Source organism: Macaca nemestrina, chromosome X (assembly GCF_043159975.1).
Source record: "Macaca nemestrina isolate mMacNem1 chromosome X, mMacNem.hap1, whole genome shotgun sequence".
Taxonomy (NCBI): Eukaryota; Metazoa; Chordata; class Mammalia; order Primates; family Cercopithecidae; genus Macaca; species Macaca nemestrina.
The window spans coordinates 50,150,044-50,170,885 of NC_092145.1; the positions used below are offsets into that span (position 1 = coordinate 50,150,044).

Genomic DNA, 20,842 nt, shown 5'->3' on the forward strand with positions numbered 1-20,842 from the left:
TGGAATTGGCCCAATATGGTAGTTATTTTGAAAGCTCATGGGGGGTAGTTATTTTGAAAGCTTATTTTGAAAGAACGTCCAATTCTAATCAAAATAATTATTTAAACTTTCATAGAAGGCACTCTACAAAATCAAACTAAGAAGTAAAACTATCATTTATTAGTATAGAGAGTGAAGTAACATATATGTATATTATATATTAGTTTATTTAAAATATATATTTTGTGTTCCCTGTGCTAACATTTAGAATTTTGAAAAAGACAAAAACAATTAATCTCAAGGATCAAAAACCTAATTAAATATATGGGTTATAGCAATGAACTTAACTCAGCAAGTATTAGTTAGTTGACTGATTTTAACACCATCTCAAAAAGGTCAGCCAGACCTTTTTGAACCTTTTTAAACAAAAATAAAATAGAAGAAAAAATGTATTGCTAGCATTAGCAAGAGTATGTTATAAATTAACCAACTGGCTGATGTTGGCATTAGATGGTTAAACAGGTAATGCTCAAGTGCATTAATCATAAGTCAATTAATGCGATCAATATTGCAATTGTCTAGGTAATTTCAAAGTTTATCATGGCTTGGATATTATCCACAATAGAAATATGTATGCATATACATACAAACATACACACACATACTTGTTTATATTTAAGGTATACAACAAGATGTTTTTGTTATACATATACATAGTAAACTGATTACTACAGTCAAATCAGCATATCAATCTCATATGTTTATTTTTGTGTTAAGAGCACCTAAAATCTACTCTCTTAGCAAATTTTCAACATGCAATATGATATTTTTTTTATTTTTGAGACAGAGTCTTGCTCTGTTGCCCAGGCTGGAGTGATGTGGCATGATCTCAGCTCACTGCAAACTCTGCCTCCTGTGTCAAGCAATTCTCCTGTCTCAGTCTCCCTAGTAGGTGGGATTATAGGTACACGCCACCACGCCTGGCTAATTTTTTTTTTTTTTCAGTAGAGACAGGGTTTCCCCATGTTGGCCAGGCTGGTCTCAAACTCCTGACCTCAGATGATCCACCTGCCTTGGCCTCCCAAAGTGCTGGGATTGATTACAGGCATGAGCCACTGTGCCAGCCTCAGCATACAATATTATTAACTACATGCCGTACATTAAATCACTAGACTTATTCATCCTATATTACTGCAACTTTGTATGTACCCTTTGACCTACACTCCTTATTCCCCATTCTCTGTCCCTATCCACTTTTCTACTCTCTTTTGCAACACATTCAACTTTTTTTTAGGTTCCACATGTGAGATTATAATACACATGACACACATAATAATAGGAAAATTAGTCAAGATTTGTTCGTGAGCAATAGTAAGTAGATTTTTTTGTCATACAGTTTCTTAGGTTCCATCACATTTGTTGTAAGGGATATATTTTTGGTATTAGATTCTGTCTTATGTCTCTGAAAATTACTTCCTAAAATTCTCTAACAGGTAAGAATATTCTAAGTTTATTCTTCCACTAGTTTACATTTTGTTTGTACTTCAGATTTAAAACACAAATATGCATGTTCTTCATTTGGAGTTGCTTTAAGAATCACTAGAAGCTCACAATAACATCACTCACTTATGGAGAGTTTTGCATAAATGATAATTTGGATGCAATCTAAGAAGATTTCATTCCAAAAATCTAACAGACTCTCTTTCCAAAATCAGCCTTCACCTACAAGGAGATTCCACAAATGGGTTAAGTCAACATTCTAGAGTGGTTCCACTATATACTTTCTGAGATGTTTAGTAATAATGATACCTTGAAGAGTTCAGAACCTTTCATAAAGACAGAGAAGAGATAAACAGCAATTAGGCCCTTGTTCTCTAAATTCTGTTTTCATATTCCATATGTTGCTTTTACTCAGTACAACTCATTAATAGCAAGTTTCTCAACTGTTTGATTTGCAGGCAATTCTAAATTCACAGAAAGTTGACTCTGAAAAAAACTCTTGCTTCCCAAACCAAATTATACTTAAAATCTCATTTGCCATAATTTTGTAGAACCAATTCCTACCTGTAACTTTCAATTCAGTTGTTCGTCTTACAAGTTTTCCTTCATATTTAAGTTCACACGTGTAATTTCCTCCATCTTCCTCTTGAACTTCTTGGATCAGAAGAGCATTTCCTTTCTGTATTATTATGCTTCTCCACATTTTTGGCTTGCATTCCTGCAGATAAAATATTTGCAAGTAAGCAAAAAATAAAAGTTCATGGACTACATCTCAGTACCGGCAAGTTAGTACTTTTACTTTTTTGTATTCTTCTCTTTCGTTTTCAAAATATGTAACTAAGGAGTCAAGTCAATGACGAAGAAAAATCACAAATGTGTCCTATTGTATCCAATTCTAATATCACAACTATTGCACTATAAACCACTTTAAAGGCCTGACCCCAGGAGCAAGAAGTCTTTAGAAACATTCTGAAAAAAATAAATAGAATAGCATAGAAGCTCCCCAAATACAAGAGAGGTATAGCAGAACCTTAACAGTCACTAAGTATTATTATAATGTCCTGGTTCTTTCTATTTGACAGGGATATTTCCTAAGAGTCCTAAGAGGATATGGTTCACTTAGCCACTCAGTATGCTTTAGGGGAGTCTTAGGCATTATTAAACATTCATAATAGGATTTTATATTGGCAATGAAGTTTACAATTGTTTCATTAATTACTCCTTATTATGAAAACTAATACTAGTACTCCAGAATCTCCCTTCTTGTAATCAAGAAATCCATGTGGGGGTAGAGAGGGAAAGAATATAAAAAATTAAGGACTTCTCTAGAAACATAGCTAGGTAAAGTGAGGACACGCTTTGTTATAGTAACAGCCTGGAGATATCATCTACTTACTTTCTGAGTTCAGTGACACACAACCACACAACAAGATTTGGGTTTTGAAGCCAATTATCTTACTCTCCTGATAGGAATGTGAGGGAATCTTGCGACCGAGATTGGACTTCCCTAGAAAGGAATGTTTAATACTTTTCCAGAAAGTGACAAGGATATAACAATAGCCAAGTGTGTAAGAATATTCAGGCAATTATCTTTGACTTTTAGGAATTTTTTCAGACTAATTATTAGATATTGCCCCATTCTGGCTATCATTCACCTCAAATGTCCTACCAAAGTGGTAGCCAAATGCTGTACAAACATCAGTCGAGGTGTAGGGGATAGCTGTTAGGGAGTGTTGAATATTCAAGGTAATAAATATTTTGTTGCCAGGCATGGTGGTTCACGCCTTTAATCCCAGCACTTTGGGAGGCTGAGGAGGCGGATCACTTGAGGTCAGGAGTATGAGACCAGCCTGGCCAACATGGTAAAACCCTGTCTCTACTAAAAATACAAAAATTAGCTGGGCATGGTGGCACGTGCCTGTAATCCCAGCTACTCGAGAGGCTGAGGCAGAAGAGTCTCTTGAATCCAGGAGGCAGAGTTTGCAGGGAGCTGAGATCATGCCATTGCACTGTATTCTGGGTGACAAGAATGAGACTCTGTCTCAAAAAAAAAAAAAAAAAAGTATTTTATCATGTAAATTCTGTCAGTCAGTTAAGGCAATAAATAAATTGATTTTGAGGTAGATGATGTGAACAATAGTTGAGAGCACTTTTTACTTTCCCACTATGGTGTATACAACATCTACATCTACCACTCCTCACCCCTGCTGTCCATACACATATCTTAAACATTCACGTAAAGTTAGAATCTGTGCTGACTCTCAATCCCCAGCTGTGAGTGCTTGTGTATTTGTGTGCATAAGTATGTGTGTGTACATGTGTGTGTGAGTAATCTGAGACAGCAAGTACCCATTTTTTTCCGTAACATTTTTTTCTTTCATGTTAGCAGGAGTTTTGACAACAAAACACACAAAGTGGTGCTTAAGTTCACAGGTATAATATTTAAGAGATAAGCTTGCTTTATATTCTATACAACTACCCACACACATTGTCAGAGAGTAAATAAAACTAATACTATTGAGGGCATGCAGATATAAGGCTGCTTTACTCCCTAGGGTCTTCCTGAAGAACAGTTAAGGGTCTGTCTGAAATTATATTACATACCATGTCTGGCAAGGTTTATCACCTATATGAGATTTGCTTCTGAGTTAAACCTTGGGATATAAGGTTTCTGGGAAAATGAAGAAGAAAGTCTGAACACAGAGAAAAAGAAACAGCCCAGCTGCCACTGCCGTCATACAATAATAATCCTCAATTATTTTCGCATTGCTTCCAACTCTGATAGCCTCAGATTTCTAAAGAATCGTTCTGAAGGTCATTAAACAAAAATATGGTCCCTCTGGGCATTTTGAGAGGAAAGGAAAATGAAAACTGAGCTGTTGCGCTTTCACACAACAGTGGTGGAGGTGGGAAAATAAGCCCACACACTCATTCAAAGACAAAAGGTGTCATTTTCTAATGTCATTTTGGGGAAAGTCCATATGCAATTAATTCTAAGAATTTTCATTTTCTCTGCTCATTGTTGTGCTTTTTTCCCCCAGGAAGTAAAAACTAAAGAGTGTATAGGAATTAGAAAATAACTCCTGGTGAAGAACAGCCTGGAATCTGTATATGTTCTTTGGGATAGATCAGGACAGTCCTATGTGCTTTCCAAGCTGCCATCTAGCCTTATAAAGGGTTCTTTGTATCCAAGAGAGGACTTTTATTTTTATTTTTTAAATTGTGGCATAAGAAAATGTTGTCTTCAGGTCACCAACATCCCTCTGGAGACAATGTAGTATAGATGAAAAGGCAAACGGCTTTAGGATAAGACATCTCTAGGTTAAAATGTGGGGTTCCCCCAAGTTCTGTGATCTTCACCAAATTTGCTTATGTGAATAATATTCACTACCATGTGAGCAGCCAGAATTCAGAGGCTTGCAGATTTATTCATTACATTCTTGTTGGGCAGCACTATAAGGAGTGGTCATACAACACAGACAATTCCTAAAGGTTCCCAAACCTTTCTCATACTCGATTATATTTCTTTAGAACCTCCAGCTCTGCTTGGTGAAAACTGGTGCTAATGAACTAATCAGATAGAAAGAAATCTTCACTAATTGGCTAACTATCAACCACAAAATAATACTTTAACTTATGGAAAATGTATGGCTCCTAAGAGGCCAAACACTAATTTTAGTAGGTGGGAAGAGGAACTATATTTTGGTCAGAAGAGCTTTTATATTACCTTTCCCATCACACTACATAGATGATCATCCTGCCTCCACTAATACGCCTTTTGCAAAGTTACTTTGTTGGCTATTTTACCTCAGTCTGGATGCTTATATAAACTCTCAGAAGTCTTCCAGGTTCTTGGTTCCATTATCGGCACTCTTTCTCCCTAGCTGCTGGCTGCTAGGCTTACTGCTGTCATTGCTTCTCTCCTGCTCACTAACTCCCTAATGAACAGACAGTATTGCCATATGTAGTAGTCTGTTCTCATGCTGCTATGCAGAACTACCCAAGACTGGGTAATTAATAAAGAAAAGAGGCTTAATTGACTCACAGTTCTGCATGGCTGGGGATGCTTCAGGAAACTTACAATCATGGAGGAAGACACCTCTTCACAGGGTGGCAGGAGAGAGAATGAGTGCCCAGCAAAAGGAGAAGCCCCTTATAAAACCATCAGATCTCGTGAGAACTCACTCACTATCGTGAGAACAGGATGGGGGAAGCCACCCCCTTGATTCAATTATCTCCACCTGGTCCCTCCCATGACACATGGGGATTATGGGAACTACAAATTCAAGATGAGATTTGAGTACAGACACAGCCAAAGCATATCACCATACCCCACTGCTCCAGATGTGTTTAATTCTAGTAACATACTAGGCAAAGAATTTGAAGTGTATAGGTCAAGCCTCAAGATGGTTGTCTGAGGCCAGGACAAACCACCAAAGGCTCAAATTTGAGCAGTCCCCTAATACTGAACTCACTGTGTGATCCCCCTACTATTTATTGTCCCTGGGACTATTAAACCTCATCAACTTGAAAATTTTGCTGAGAGCCCGTCTTGCCAGAGTTGCTTAAGTTCAACAATCAGATCCTTTTTGTGGCCTGGCTATCCCCTCATAAAGTAGTTTGTTGTAGGACATCCTTACCCAGTCAACATAATATCAACACTTAAAGCCCAGCTTTTTTCCCCTCCCTCCCCACCTTCCTAGGTGGTAAATGTCCCATGCCAGTAGTTGCTAGGTTGAAAGCCCAGAATGCACAACTGAGACATCTGTTTACTAAGAACCCTAAAGTAACCTGTTGCTAGCCAAATTTGGATCTTGGAGTTTCCAACCTGAAATATTTACCACTGTACTCATAGTCTACTTCTGAGATATCGTCATTATACCTACAGGTGTTTTCTAAATCCATTTGATTTGGTGGTTGTGGTTACTTTGTGCCATTCAGAGCACACGACTTATTCCTCATGGCAAGAATATCAGGAAGATTGATTTTAATATTTCTTCTGATTCTGAGGTTTAACCTCAAAGCAGCTATGCAACCATAAACTAATCATGTAACTTCTAGTCCTTAAATGCCTTTTTTCGAATACCCAACATCCACCCCTTAGGCCAACTTTTCTCCTTCCGCCTGGAGACTGTACTCTCCCAAAGGGCATCTAAACATCTGTTTAAAAATCTTTAGGGGGCCAGGCGCAGTGGCTCATGCCTGCAATCCTAGCATTTTGGGAGGCCAAGGCGGGTGGATCACGTGAGGTCAGGAGTTCAAGTCAGCCTGATCAACATGGATAAACTCCTTCTCTACTAAAAATACAAAATTAGCTGGGCATGGTGGCGCATGCCTGTAAACCCAGCTACTCGGGAGGCTGAGGCAGGAGAATCATTTGAACCTAGGAGGCAGAGGTTGTGGTGAGCCAAGATTGCACCATTGCACACCAGCCTGGGCAACAAGAGTGAAACTCCATCTCAAAAGAAAAAAAAAAAAAAAATCTTTAGGGAAACTGAACTGTCTGCAGTTTAAAGATGGAGGAGACAATTAGGAGTACGATTGCCAATTAGGTATGAACCTCGTCCTTTTCAACCTATCTCTACTCCAAATGCCTAGGATAACCAACTACAAGGAGTCCTTCCCTTCCAAGCTCTATTTCTCCAACTTTCTACCTTCACAGTCTTAATATTGATATTGGTAGCCCACAGTGGTTAAGAATATAAGTTCTAGACTAAACACTTGTACTAGAATCCCAAGTAATATGTTTTTGAGCATGCTACTAAATCAATCTAAGCCTCAGTTGCTTCACCTATTAAAAAAAAACAGGTGGTGATAATATTTACCAATTGGGGTGATTATAAAGATTAACTGAGGTGATATATGTAAATGCCCTGTAATATAAGGCATCACATGCTAAAACTACTCAATAAATATTAACTGTTTTTCTATTATTTTTATTACTTTTAGTACTTTGCTTTCAGGTTATACATATATTATGATATATTAATGATCATCAGGAGTTAATGTGATCCAAATTTCTATAGCAGCGTAGAGACAATACTTTAACCTAAAGTTATCATTCTAAGGCTGAGATTAACTTCTGGTTTCCAGTCTGACATGTAAAGGGCTTAGAAGTCATCATTACTATCCTCACAACAAGAAAAAAGCCAAACAAACTGAACATCAATAACCATTTTCAGATCCATCAGACAACTGAGGTCACAAAGAAAACTACTACACCAAAAACTGGAAAGACAGGAGAATATAGAGAATCACAGCTCACTGGGAGCAGAAGCAGCTTCACGAGCCAGCAACTGGTATGAACTCTTTACCCTTTTCTAGCCTTTCACATGGAGAAGGAAACTATCCAACTCTAGCTCCTTTTAGCCTTTGAAGTGGAAGAAGAAACAAAGCCAGCTCTAGCCCTTCTAGCCTTCCTGTCTCAAGTAGTGGGTGGGAGAGAAGCTGAGAAGCACTTGTGGTCACAGTTCAGAAACACGGTTCACTAAAAAGCTGAGACCTAGTCATAATATTATATAGCACTTACCCTCACCCTGTATCTTACCAACACATCAATTAGGACTCCTGTCTAATAATAGGGCATCACAGTTTAAAGAACTGCACAACTCACACCTTATTTAAGAAGTCTCTAGGGAAACCCAAAGACAATAGAAGAATGAAAAATGAAGGCACCAGAAAGAATTGTAGTCTCTAACACCAACAATTATAGAAAACAGTAAAAACAGCCTTAGTCTTAGCCAGAAAAATTTAAAAACCTCACACTAAAGGCCTATTTATCTCAGTTCCTTTTTACCCAGTCAGCATATCATGTCTGGGTTTCAATGAAAAATTACAAGGTATACTAAGACAAAAGACAAAACAAACAAACAAACAAACAAAAACCAGCTTGAAGAGAGAACAAATATGAGAAATAGACTAAGATATGAAGTGGCCAGGATGGCTGACTAGAAGCAGCTAGCATGTGTGGCCCATAGAGGAAAAGAAGAGGCGAGTAAATACAATACCTTCAACTGAAACATCCAGGTACTCACATTGGAACTAATCAAGAAAACAACTTGACCTGTGGAGAATGAAGAAAAGCAAGACAGGACAATGGCCCACCTGGAAGCAACACGGAGCCAGGAGAACCTCTCCTGCACAGAGAAGTGGTGAGTGAATGTGTGACCACAGGAAACCACGCTTCTCCCACGGATCTTTGCAACCCTCGGATCAGCAGATCTCCATATGAACCCACTCCACCAGGGCCTTCAGTCTAACAGAAGGAGCTACTTGGAGCCTTGGCAGAGCACTCAAACATGTGAGGAGACCCTGGAGTCTTATATACTTGGACTTTCCAGAAAGAGTAGCTGCAGCTCTGGCAAAGTGGAAGGTTAGACCTCCCTACATACCCCTAGGAAAGAGGCTGAACCCAGGGGGCTGAGCAGCAACAGCCTACAGGCCCCACATCCACAGCACCTAACAGAATAAGGCTTGGAATTCCAGCTAGCCACTGGTAGGGGCATTGCACCTCCCTAAAAAGGAGCTCCCAGGGTCGGGGGCAGGGGGAGTCATTGCTGTTTGGGTGACTTAGCCATTCCAGCCTGCAGGCTTTGGAGAGTCTTAGCTGACCAGGTATGTAAGGGATCCCCCAGCACAACACAGCTGCTCTACCAAAACATGGCCAGACTGCTTCTTTAAGTGGATCCCTGATCCTACTCCTCCTCACTGGACGGGACCTCCCAAACTGGGCCTGCAGCCACCCCTGCTGGTATTCTCCAGTCAACAGAGATTTGTAACCTTCCCGGGATGGAGATCCAAGAGGGAGGGGTGAGCCACCATGGTTGCTGTTTGGGTGACCTAGCCATTTCAACCTTCAGGCTTTGGAGAGTCCCAGCTGGCCAGAGGCAGAAGGGATTTCCCAGCAAAAAAACAGCTGCTCTACCAAAATGTGGCGAGACTGCTTCTTTAAGTGAGTCCCCAACCCCACTCCTACTCATTGGGCGGGATCTCCAAAACTGGGCCTCCAGTCACCCCTGTCGGTGTTCTCTGGCTAACAGATTTTTAACCTCCCTGGGACGAAGCTCTCGGAAGGAGGGGTGGGCCATCATCCTTGCTGTTTGGGCAACTTAGCTGTTCCAACTTTGGGCTTTGGAGTATCCAAGGCAACCAGGGACTAGAGCAGACCCCCAGCACAGTAGAGTTGCTCTACTAAAATGTGGCCAGGCTCCTTTTTTAAGCAAGTCCCCAATCCCCATTCCTCCTTGCTGAGCGGGAGCTTCCAACCAGGATCTCCACCCACCTCCTTCAGGTGACTTTGGGCCAGCAACAGATCCATACTTCCCTGGGACGAACCTCCCAGAGGGAGAAGCAGGCTGCCATCTTTGCTGTTTTGTAGCCTCCACTAGTGATACCTCCAGGTACTAGAAAATCCAAGGTGACTACGGACTAAAACAGGCCCCCAGCATACTACAGCAGCCCTGTGGAAAATTGACCAGACTATTATGTGGGTTCCTATTCCCATATCTCCTTACCAGGCAGGTCCTCCAGGCATGGGCCTCCAGCCACCCCCTGCCAGAGCTATCAAGCGAGTAGAAACTTGGCAACTTCCTGGACAGAGTCTCCAAGGACAACTGAAAACCTCTGTGAGACTACCTCTGTAGTGGAACAGCCCTTGCTACCATCAGACTACGGAGGAAATATCCTAAGTACTTTATCCACACCACCAACAAGCTGCAGTTGACCCAAGGAGAGGAGGTTAGTCCATCTCCCACAGGTGCCACATATTCCCCACTACTTGGCACCAGACACGGAAGTCCTGGCTTGGACCCACAGCACAGGCCCTTGATCCTGGGCTGATTGTACTAAGCCACTGCTGACCTGCATCTCTCTCGAATGAGCTCCCAGGAGACAAGAAAATGATCCTTGGCCACAACCACTACTAAGGTCCCTTCCTCTGCTGCCTCCAAGTTGGGGAAAAAAACAAAACACTGAGATCACCCCAGAGCTACTATGAGAAGCCCAGTAGTGCCAAGTTGCAATCTACAGCCAGCACTCAAAGGAGAGAGGAATCCACTTTCAGAGAATTGAGAGGGAACAAGGCTCCAAATGTGAGTAAACATAGGAAAGTCACACAACTGAGCAAGAGTGTACCAACTGACCAATAAGCCTATGTGCCACCTGCTGGATCACACTCCAAACCTTCAACACTAAAAATACTTCATTAACATACCCCCCTCTGAAACCAGAGACAGGAAGTCAGCTTCAAATAAAGACCCTGCACAAAGCCTCAGCCCAGTGAAAACATCCAGAAACGTCTATTGACTGTACTCAATCTACACTGCAGTTAAAGGAACATCCACAGGCAGAGATGAGAAAAAACCAATGCATGAACTCCGTTAACTCAAATGGCCAGAGTGGTGTATGTCCTACAAACAAATGCAAGAGTTCTCCCATGAGAGTTTTTAACCAAGCTGAACTGACAGGAATGACAGAAATAGCATTCAGAATATGGATAGGAACAAAGATAATTGAGATTAAGGAGGATGAAAAAACCCAGTCCAAGGGAAATAATCACAATAAAATGACACAGGAGCTGAAGGACAAAATAGCTTGTATAAGAATGAACCTAACAGGTATGACAGAGCTAAATAACACAATACAAGAATTTCACAATGTAATCACAAGTATTAATAGCATAATAAAGCAACCTGAGGAAAGAATCTCAGAACTTGAAGACTGATTCTTTGAATTAACACAGTCAGACAAAAATAAGGAAAATAGAATAAAAAGGAATGAACAAAACATTCAAGAAACATGGGATTATGTAAAGAGGCCAAATCTATGAATCACTGGCATCCCTGAAAGAAGAGAGGAGAAAGCAAACAACTTGGAAAACATATTTCAGGATATCGTTCATGAAAACCTCCCCAACTTTGCTAGAGAGGCCAAGTATCAAATTCAGGAAATACAGAAAACTCCTGCAAGATTCTACACAAGAAGATCATCCCCAAGATACATAATTGTCAGATTTTCCAAGGTCAAAGTGAAAGAAAGAATGTTAAAGACAGCTAGAGAGAAAGGGCAGGTCACCTACAAAGGGAATCCCATCAGGCTAACAGCAGACCTCCCAGCTGAAGCTCTACAAGCCAGAAGAGATTGGGGACCTATATTCAACATTCTTAAAGAAAAAAATCTTCAACCAAGAATTTCATATTCAACCAAATTAAGCTTCCTAAATGAAGGAGAAATAAGATCCTTTCCAGATTAGCAAATGTTTAGAGGATTCATTACCACCAGACCTGCCTTACAAGAGATCTTGAAAATAACAATAAATATAGAAAGAAAAGACCACTGCCAGTTAATACAAAAACACACTTAAACACATAGAGCAGTGTCACTGTAAAGCAACCAGATAAACAAGTCAACATGCACAAACAAGCTAACAGCACAATGACAGGATCAAATCCACACATATTAATACTAATCTTGAATGTAAAAGAGCTTACTTAAAAGGTGCAGAGCAGAATGGCAAGCTGGATAAAAACTCAAGACCCAATTAATTGTATGCTGTCTTCAAAAGACCTATCTTACATGTAATGATACACATAGGCTCCAAATAAAAGTGAAGGAAAATCTACCAAGCAAATGGAAAACAGAAAAAAAAGCAGGGGTTGCAATTCTAATTTCAGACAAAGCAGATTTCAAACCAACAAAGATTAAAATATAGAAAAGGGTATTACATAATGGTAATGGGTTTAATTTAACAAGAAGACCTAACTATCCTAAATATATATGCGCCTACCATAGGGGAACCCAGATTCATAAAGCAAGTTCTTAGAAACCTACAAAGATACATAGACTCCAACACAATAATAGTGGGAGACTTCAACACCCCACTGAGTATTAGACCCGTAATCAAGGCAGAAAATTAACAAAGATATTCAAGACCTGAACTTAACATTGGACCAAATGGATCTCATAGACCTTTACAGACCTCTACACCTGAAAACAACAGAATATATATTCTTCTCATTGGTACATGGCACATACTCTAAAGCCAACCACATAATTGGACATAAAACAATCCTCAACAAATGTAAAAAATTCAAAATCATACCGAACACACTTTCAGACCACAGTGTAATAAAAATAGAAGTTAAGACTATGAAAATCACTTAAAACCATACAGTTACATGGAAATTAAACAACATGCTCCAGAATGACTCTTGGGTAATTTATGAAATTAAGGCAGAAATTAAGAATTTCCTTGAAAATAATGAGAACAAAAATACAATATACCAGAATCTCTGGGACACAGCTAGGGCAGTGGTAAGGGGAGATTCAGAGCACTCAATGACTACATCAAATAGTCAGAAAAGTTTCAAATTAACAACCTAACATCAAATCTGAAAGTGATAAGCAAGAACAAATCAAATCCAACACTAACAGAAGACAAGAAATAACAAAAATTAGAGCTGAACTGAAGGAAATTGAGAAACAAAAACCATTCAAAAGTTTTCTTAAAAACATTAATAAGATAGATAGCCCACTAACTAGACTAATAAAGAAAAGAGAGAAGATCCAAATAAACACAATTGAAAATGATGAAGGAAATGTTACTGCTGATGCCACAGAAATAAAAACCCCCATCAGAAACTATTAGAAACACCTATATGTACACAAATTAGAAAACCCAGAAGTGACGTATAACTTCCTAGACACATACAACCTTCCATGACTGAGCCAGGAAGAAACTGAATCCTTGAATAAACTAATAATGAGCTTTGAAATTTAATCAATAGGCCAGGCACAGTGGCTCATGCCTGTAATTCTAGCACTTTGGGAGGCTGAGGCAGGTGGATTGCCTGAGCTCAGGAGTTTGAGAACAGCCTGGGCAACATGGTGAAACCCTGTCTCTACTAAAATACAAAAAAATTAGCTGGGTGTGGTGGCAGGTACCTGTAATCCCAGCTACTCGGGAGGCTGAGATAGGAGAATCGCTTGAATCCAGGAGGCGGAGGTTGCAGTGATCCGAGATCACACCATTGCACTCTAGCCTGGGTGACTGAGAGAGACTCCTTCTCAAAAACAAAAACAAAAACAAAAACAAAAGAAAAGAAAAAAGAAGAAATTGAATAAATAATAAATAGCCTATCCACAAAAGAAGAAGGAGAAAAAAAAAGGCTCAGGACTTGATGGATTCATAGCCAAATTCTACCAGACATACCAATAAAAGCTGGTACCATTCCTACAGAAACTATTCCAAAAAATTGAGGAGGAGGGTCCTCCCGAACTCATTCTGTGAAACCATCATTGTTCTGATAACAAAACCTGACAGAGACACAATAACAACAAACTTCAGGCTGATATCCTTGATGTACTTCAATGCAGAAATCCTCAACAAAATACTTGCAAACAAAATCCAGCAGCACATCTAAAGTTAATACATCACGATCAAGCAGGCTTCATCCCTGAGATGCAAGGTTGGTTCAACACATGCAAATCAATAAATGTGATTCATCACACAAACAGAACTAAAGACAAAAACCACATGATTATCTCAACAGACAAAGAAAAGGCTTTGATAAAATTCAATACCACTTCATGTTAAAAAACTGTCAATACCCCAGGTATTGAAGAACATATCTGAAAATAATAAGAACCATCTATGGCAAACCCATAGTCAACATCATACTGAATGGGAAAAAGCTGGAAGCATCCCCCTTGAAAACTGGCACAAGACAAGGATGCTCTCTCTCACCACTCCTATTCAACATAGTATTGGAAGTTCTGGCCAGGGCAATCAGGCAAGACAAAGAAATAAAGGGCATCCAAATAGGAAGATAAGAAGTCAAACTATCTCTGTTTGCAGACAACATGATTATATATCTGGAAAACCCCATTGTCTCAGCCCAAAAGCTCCTTCAGCTGATAAACAACTTCAGCAAAGTTTCAGCAATGTTTGATTTATAAACTTTTATATTCCTCTGGCATATACCCAGTAATAGGATTGCTGGGTTGAATGGTATGAAATTAAGGCAGACATCAAAAAGTTGACAATATGAGAAAAATGTTAAATCAATGTATAAAATCACCAGCATTAACATACATCAACAACTGGCAAACTGAGAGCCAAATTGTAAAAGCAGTCCCATTAAAAATTGCCACAAAAATAATAAAATACATAGTTGTATAGCTAACCAGAGAGGTGAAAGATCTTTACAATAATGCAAACAAATGGAAAAACATCCCATGCTTACGAATAGGAAGAATCAATATTAAAATAGCCCTACTACCCAAAGCAATTTATAGATTCAATGCTATTCCTATGAAATTACCAATGACATTCTTCAGAGAACTAGAAAAAACTACCTTGAAATTCATAAGGAACCAAAAAAGAGCCCAAATAGACAAGGCGATTCTAAGCAAATAGAATAAAGCTGGAGTCATCACGTTAAATGACTTGAAACTATACTACAGGGGTACAGCAACTAAAATAGCAGGGTGCTAGTACAAAAACAGGCATATAGACTAATGGAAAGAATAGAGAGCCAGAAATAAGACCACACATCTATGACCATCTGATCTTCGACAAAGCTGCCAAAAACGAGCAATGGGGAAAAGACTCCCTTTTCAATAAACGATGCTGGGACAACTGGCTAGTCATATGCAGAAGATTGAAGCTGGACCCCTTCCTTATATCATATACAAAGGTTAACTCAAAATGATTTAATGAATTAAATGTAAAACCCAAAACTATAAAAACTCTGGAAGATAAACTAGGCAACACCATTCAGGACATAGACACAGGCAAAACTTTCATGACAAAGACACCAAAAGCAATCACAACAAAAGCAAAAATTGACAAGTGGGGTCTAATTAAGCTTAAGAACTTCTGCACAGCAAAAGAAACTTTCAACAGTATAAATAGGCAATCTACAGAATGGGAGAAAAATTTTGCAAATTTTGCATATGACAAAGGTCTAATATCCAGCATCTGTAAGGAACTTAAACAAATCTCCAAGAGAAAAATAAACAACCCCATTAAAAAGTAGGCAAAGGACATGAACATACACTTTTCAAAAGAAGACATACATGCGGCCAACAAGCATATGAAAAAATGCTCGACATCACTGATCATTAGAGAAATGCAAATCAAAGCCACAATGAAATACTATCTCACACCAGTCAGATAGCTGTTACTAAAAAGTCAAAAAATAACAGATGCTGGTGAGGTTGTGGAGAAAAAGGAACACTTATACACTGTTGGTGGGAATGTAAATTAGTTCAACCATTGTGGAAAGCAGTATGGTGATTCCTCAAAGAGCAAAACAGAAATACCATTTGACCCAACAATCCCATTACTGGGTATATACCCCGAGGAATATAAATCATTCATTCTACCATAAAGACACATGCACACAAATGTTAATTGCAGCACTATTCACAATAGCAAAGATGTAGAATCAACCTAAATGCTCATCAATGACAGATTGGATAAAGAAAATGTGGTACGTATTCACCATGGAACACTATGCAGCCATAAAAAAGAATGACATCATGTCTTTTGTGGAAACATGGATGGAGCTGGAGGCTATGGTCCTTAGCAAACTAATGCAGGGAATGAAAAACACATATCATATATTCTCACTTGTAAGTGGGAGCTAACTGATAAGAACATATGAACACAAAGAAGAAAACAACAGACACTGGGGTTTACTTGAAAGTGGAAGGAGAGGAGCAGAAAATATAACTATTGGATACTGGGCTTAATACCTAGGTGATGTAAAATACCTTGACACCTGTTTGTTCTGTAAAACAAACCCCTGTGGCACGTGTTTACCTATGTAACAAACCTTCACGTGTACCGCTGAACCTAAAATAAAAGTTAAAAAAAAAAAACAGACTCAGATATGGCAGAAATTTTATATTTCCCAGATTGGGAACTTAAAATAAGTATGATTAAAATGTTAACACCTCTGATGGAAAAAGTAGACATCATGTAAGAGTAGATGAGTAATGTAAGCGGAGAGATGGAAGCTTACAAATAATCTGAAGGAAATGCTAGGAATCAAAACACTGTAACAGAAATAAAATAATGCCTCTGAAGGGCTTATTAATAGACTTTAAATAGCTGAGGAAAGAACCAATGAGTTTGAATATAATGTCAATAGAAACTTCCCAACAAGAAAAGGAAGGAGAGAGATGAATGGAAAAAGTGGATCAGAATATCCAAGAACTGTGGAACTACAAAAGGTGTAACATAGGCATAATGGGAATACTAGAACAGGAAGAAAGAGAGAAAGAAAAAGAAGAAATGTTTAAATTTCACTGCTGAGTCATTCATGTATTGGAGCAGACTGGGTCTGGGCAAGGGGATGGTGTGCAGGTGGGCTACTATGAGCATCTGAGCTGAGTTTTGAACAATATATAAAAGGCAGGCAGGACGTAAAAGACAGAAGGAACATGTGCAGAAGCACACAGATGTGAAAATACTTGAAGTAGAAAAAAAAGTTCCAAATAATTTTGCTCTGTTGAGAGTGGCTGGATTCAAATGTAAAGAACCTTAAATTCCATTCTAAGATATTTGCACACTGTCAGGGTTCAAATCTCAGCTCTGCCACAGTGTAGCCTATCTCATAAGGCTTCACTAAAGATTGAGTCATGTAATGCATGAACATATTTGGCACAATGTTAGGCCCTGCAAACACTCAATAAAAAGGAGCTGCATCTAAATGATTTTATAGAATCATTAGAGTTCGCTAAGAAGTGGCATCCTATGATCAGATGTGTATTTCTAAAAGATCATTGTGCTGGTACATTGAAGATAGACTGTAGGAAAGACATTGCGTAAGAAGCTTTAGTTTGCTTTGAACTGTATGTATCCCTGGGATGCCATTAAAGATATACTCAAGCACCTTCTAAGCCTAGATTCTTAGAACAATTTGGGAAAGATCAAGAGCAAACCCTTGTTAAATTTTAAAAAGGCATGCCTGTTAAAAGATTACAAAGTTGACAAAAACAAATCATGTTGATAAAGCAAGAAAATATAACATCAAAACCCAATGCTTGTAACAGTTTTATTCCTAATCAAAAAATTGCAACAATCCAAATGGTCATCAATTAGTGAATGGTTAAACGGTACATCTATGCAGTGGAATACTATTCAGCATAAAAAGAAATGAATTATTGATATATGTCACAACATAGATGGGTGTTAAATGCATTATGCTCAGTAAAGGAAGACAGACAAAAAAGCTACATATCATATTATTCCATTTATATGACATTCTGGAAAATGGAAATTATAGGAATAGAAACAAAGGAATTTTTACCAAAGACTAAGGCTGGGGTGAGAGGATTGAATACAAAAGGACATACAGGAACTTGGAGTGACAGAACTGTTCCATATCTTGACTATGGTGTATACATTTGTCAAAACACATCAAATCACATTGTACATGTAAAATGGATGAATTTTGCTATTTGTAAATTATACATAATAATTTGACCTTTAAAAGAACCTCAGCCTTAAATTAGGGTCTGAGATGTCTTAGGTAACTATATTTCTGGCTTCCACATTACTTTTCCATTTCTATAGTTGCAGCAAATCTCAAGTAAAGACTTTAAACTTTTATAGCATGTCTAGGGTATATAACAGCTATTAATTACATCTATTTTATATGTGGGGAAATTGAGGTCCAGTGATATTTAATTACTTATCCATGTTAATGGTAGTATGGTGATCAGAATCCAAGTCCTCAAACTTGAAGCCCAGTGCTTTTTATACATGCCAAATACCCATTCCTATTGTATTAGCCCACCTTTTTTATAATTTACAAACAGTTAAAAAAATAAAACCTCCCCACTTCTAATGCCATATCTAGGAATAAAAAGAAGTACAAATGGATCTTAAATCTTGTGTCACTGACTATGGTTTCAGGGCACACCAAACTGAAGCCTTCATGAGCTTTGCAACTCATTCCTTCTGGATAAATATGTCTTTGAAAATTCTTGTTACAAGATTAAACATTCAAGGGTGGCATACAATTTTATGGTTATGAAAGAAGGCACAGATTAATTTTGTTAGACTTCCAAAAGGGATTCAAAATCTCCAAGCATTTTGGGAAACCATATTTTTTTTTTTTTAGCAAGCAAGTGTTGATCATTCAGACTGCGGTATTATGAGGTTTCTAATGACATTTTTCCACCTTTAGAAAAACAGTCAGAATGTATAACAAGATAAATCAATGTAAAGCTCTTTTCTTTAAAAACTTAGCTCATTGAAATAAGTGATGGCATTTAGAAATGGTCATTCCTAAACCACTATTTTTGTAGATGAAATTAACTCTTTATAATTCGTTTAGAATTTTTCTTAAACAGGGTACAAGAATCAGAGATCTAATTTTTTTTCTAAGTAGATACTCAATTATGTCCACACCATTTTTAAATAAACCATCATCCTCCCTCCACCTACATTAAAATGAAATGTTACCTTTATTATATTTTACATTCTCATATATATGTTTTTTTTTTTTTTTTTTTTTTTTTTGAGACGGAGTCTCGCTGTGTCACCCAGGCTGGAGTGCAGTGGCGCGATCTCGGCTCACTGCAAGCTCCGCCTCCCGGGTTTACGCCATTCTCCTGCCTCAGCCTCCGAGTAGCTGGGACTACAGGAGCCCGCCACCACGCCCGGCTAGTTTTTTGTATTTTTAGTAGAGACGGGGTTTCACCATGTTAGCCAGGATGGTCTCGATCTGCTGACTTCGTGATCCACCCGCCTCGGCCTCCCAAAGTACTGGGATTACAGGCTTGAGCCACCGCGCCCGGCCTATATATATGTATTTTTATCTGTTTCTGGATTCTTTATTCTACAGGTCAATTATCTTTTCCTTAGCTTACTGTTTCAATTGATGCTGCTTTGTAGTAATTGATAGCAACTCACAGAATATGTCCCCTCTCATGAATGCTTTTTTCCAATATTTTCTTGGCAATTCTGGTATATTCATTTATATTAACTGTGTAATTATGTTGTCCAGTTTCAAATAATTTATATTCTATCAAATTGCACTACTTATACATATTCTGGAAAAACGTATCTTTTATTCTTTGATATCTTCCCATGCAGAAACATGTTGTCTCTTCATTAATTTGGATCATATTTTGTGTCCTATAATAAAGTTTTAGGTTTTCTTCCTTAATCAATAGGCTTTATTTTTAGTTTTAGGTTTATAGAAAGAAATGTGCGGAAAGTACAGGGTTTCCACATACCCTCCAAACTCTCACATCAAGTTTTCTAAATATTATTAACATTTTGCATTAATGTGATCAATTTGGTCTAATTGATGAACGAATATTTATAGATTGTTATTAAAGAAGGTCCACAGTTAACATGAGGGTGCACTCTGTGTTTTGTACAATTCAATTGGTTTTGACAAATGAATAATTTCATGTGTCCATCATTACAGCATCATACAGAATTGTTTGCCATCCTAAAAATTGTTTCCCACCCTAAAAATATTCTGTGATCCATATATTGATTCCTTCCTTCATATTTCCTCCACAACACCTTGGCAACCACTGATCTTTTTATTCTCTCTATAGTACTACCTTTTCCAGAATGTCATATAGTTCTAAGCATACATTATGTACCCTTTTCAGACTGGCTTATTTCACTTACGGTTTCACATTTAACGTTTCTCCATGTCTTTTCATGATTTGATACATCATTTTTACTTATATCTTAATATTATTTTATTATATGAATGTACCACAGTTTGTTTAGCCAGTCACAAAGGATGAAGGACATCCTGGTTGCATACAATTATTGGCAACTGTAAATAAAGATGCTATAAACATTTGTGTGTAGGTTTTTGTGTGGACAAAACTTTTCAACTAATTTTGGTAACTGCCTACAAGTGCAGTTGCTGGACATTATGCAAAGCTTACTTTGAACTTTATAATGAACTGCCAAACTGTTTTTTAAAAGTGGCTATATCATTTTGCATTCCCATTTGCTATGAATAATTCTTCCTGCTGCTACACAACCTTGCTAGCATTGGGTGTTATCTGTGTTTTCGATTTTAGCTTTTCTAATATGTATGTAATAGTACCACAATGCTGTTTTATTTTCATGGGTACACAGTAGGTTATATATTTGTGATGATATGAGTTATTTTGATACAGACATCCAATGTGTAATAATCACATCATAGGAAATGGGATGTCCATTCCCTCAAGCATTTACCTTTTGTGTTACAAACAATCCAACTGTACTTTTTTATTTTAAAATGGAAAATTAAATTATTTTTGACTATAGACTCCCTGTTGTGCTAGCAAATAATAGGTCTTATTCATTTTTCCTACTTTTTTTATCCATTAA

At 38.1% G+C, this 20,842-nt stretch overlaps 1 protein-coding gene across 2 annotated transcripts in view; it reads right to left on the reverse strand.

Annotated features, from left to right (window-relative positions):
* LOC105499700 (interleukin 1 receptor accessory protein like 2) overlaps positions 1–20,842 on the reverse strand; it is a 1,280,649-nt gene that overhangs the window by 532,812 nt on the left and 726,995 nt on the right. For both annotated transcript variants that reach the window (XM_011772467.3, XM_011772468.3), the window contains one exon: positions 2,044–2,197. In XM_011772467.3, coding sequence (XP_011770769.1) covers positions 2,044–2,197 — 154 coding nt within the window. The remainder of the gene's footprint in view (positions 1–2,043; positions 2,198–20,842) is intronic.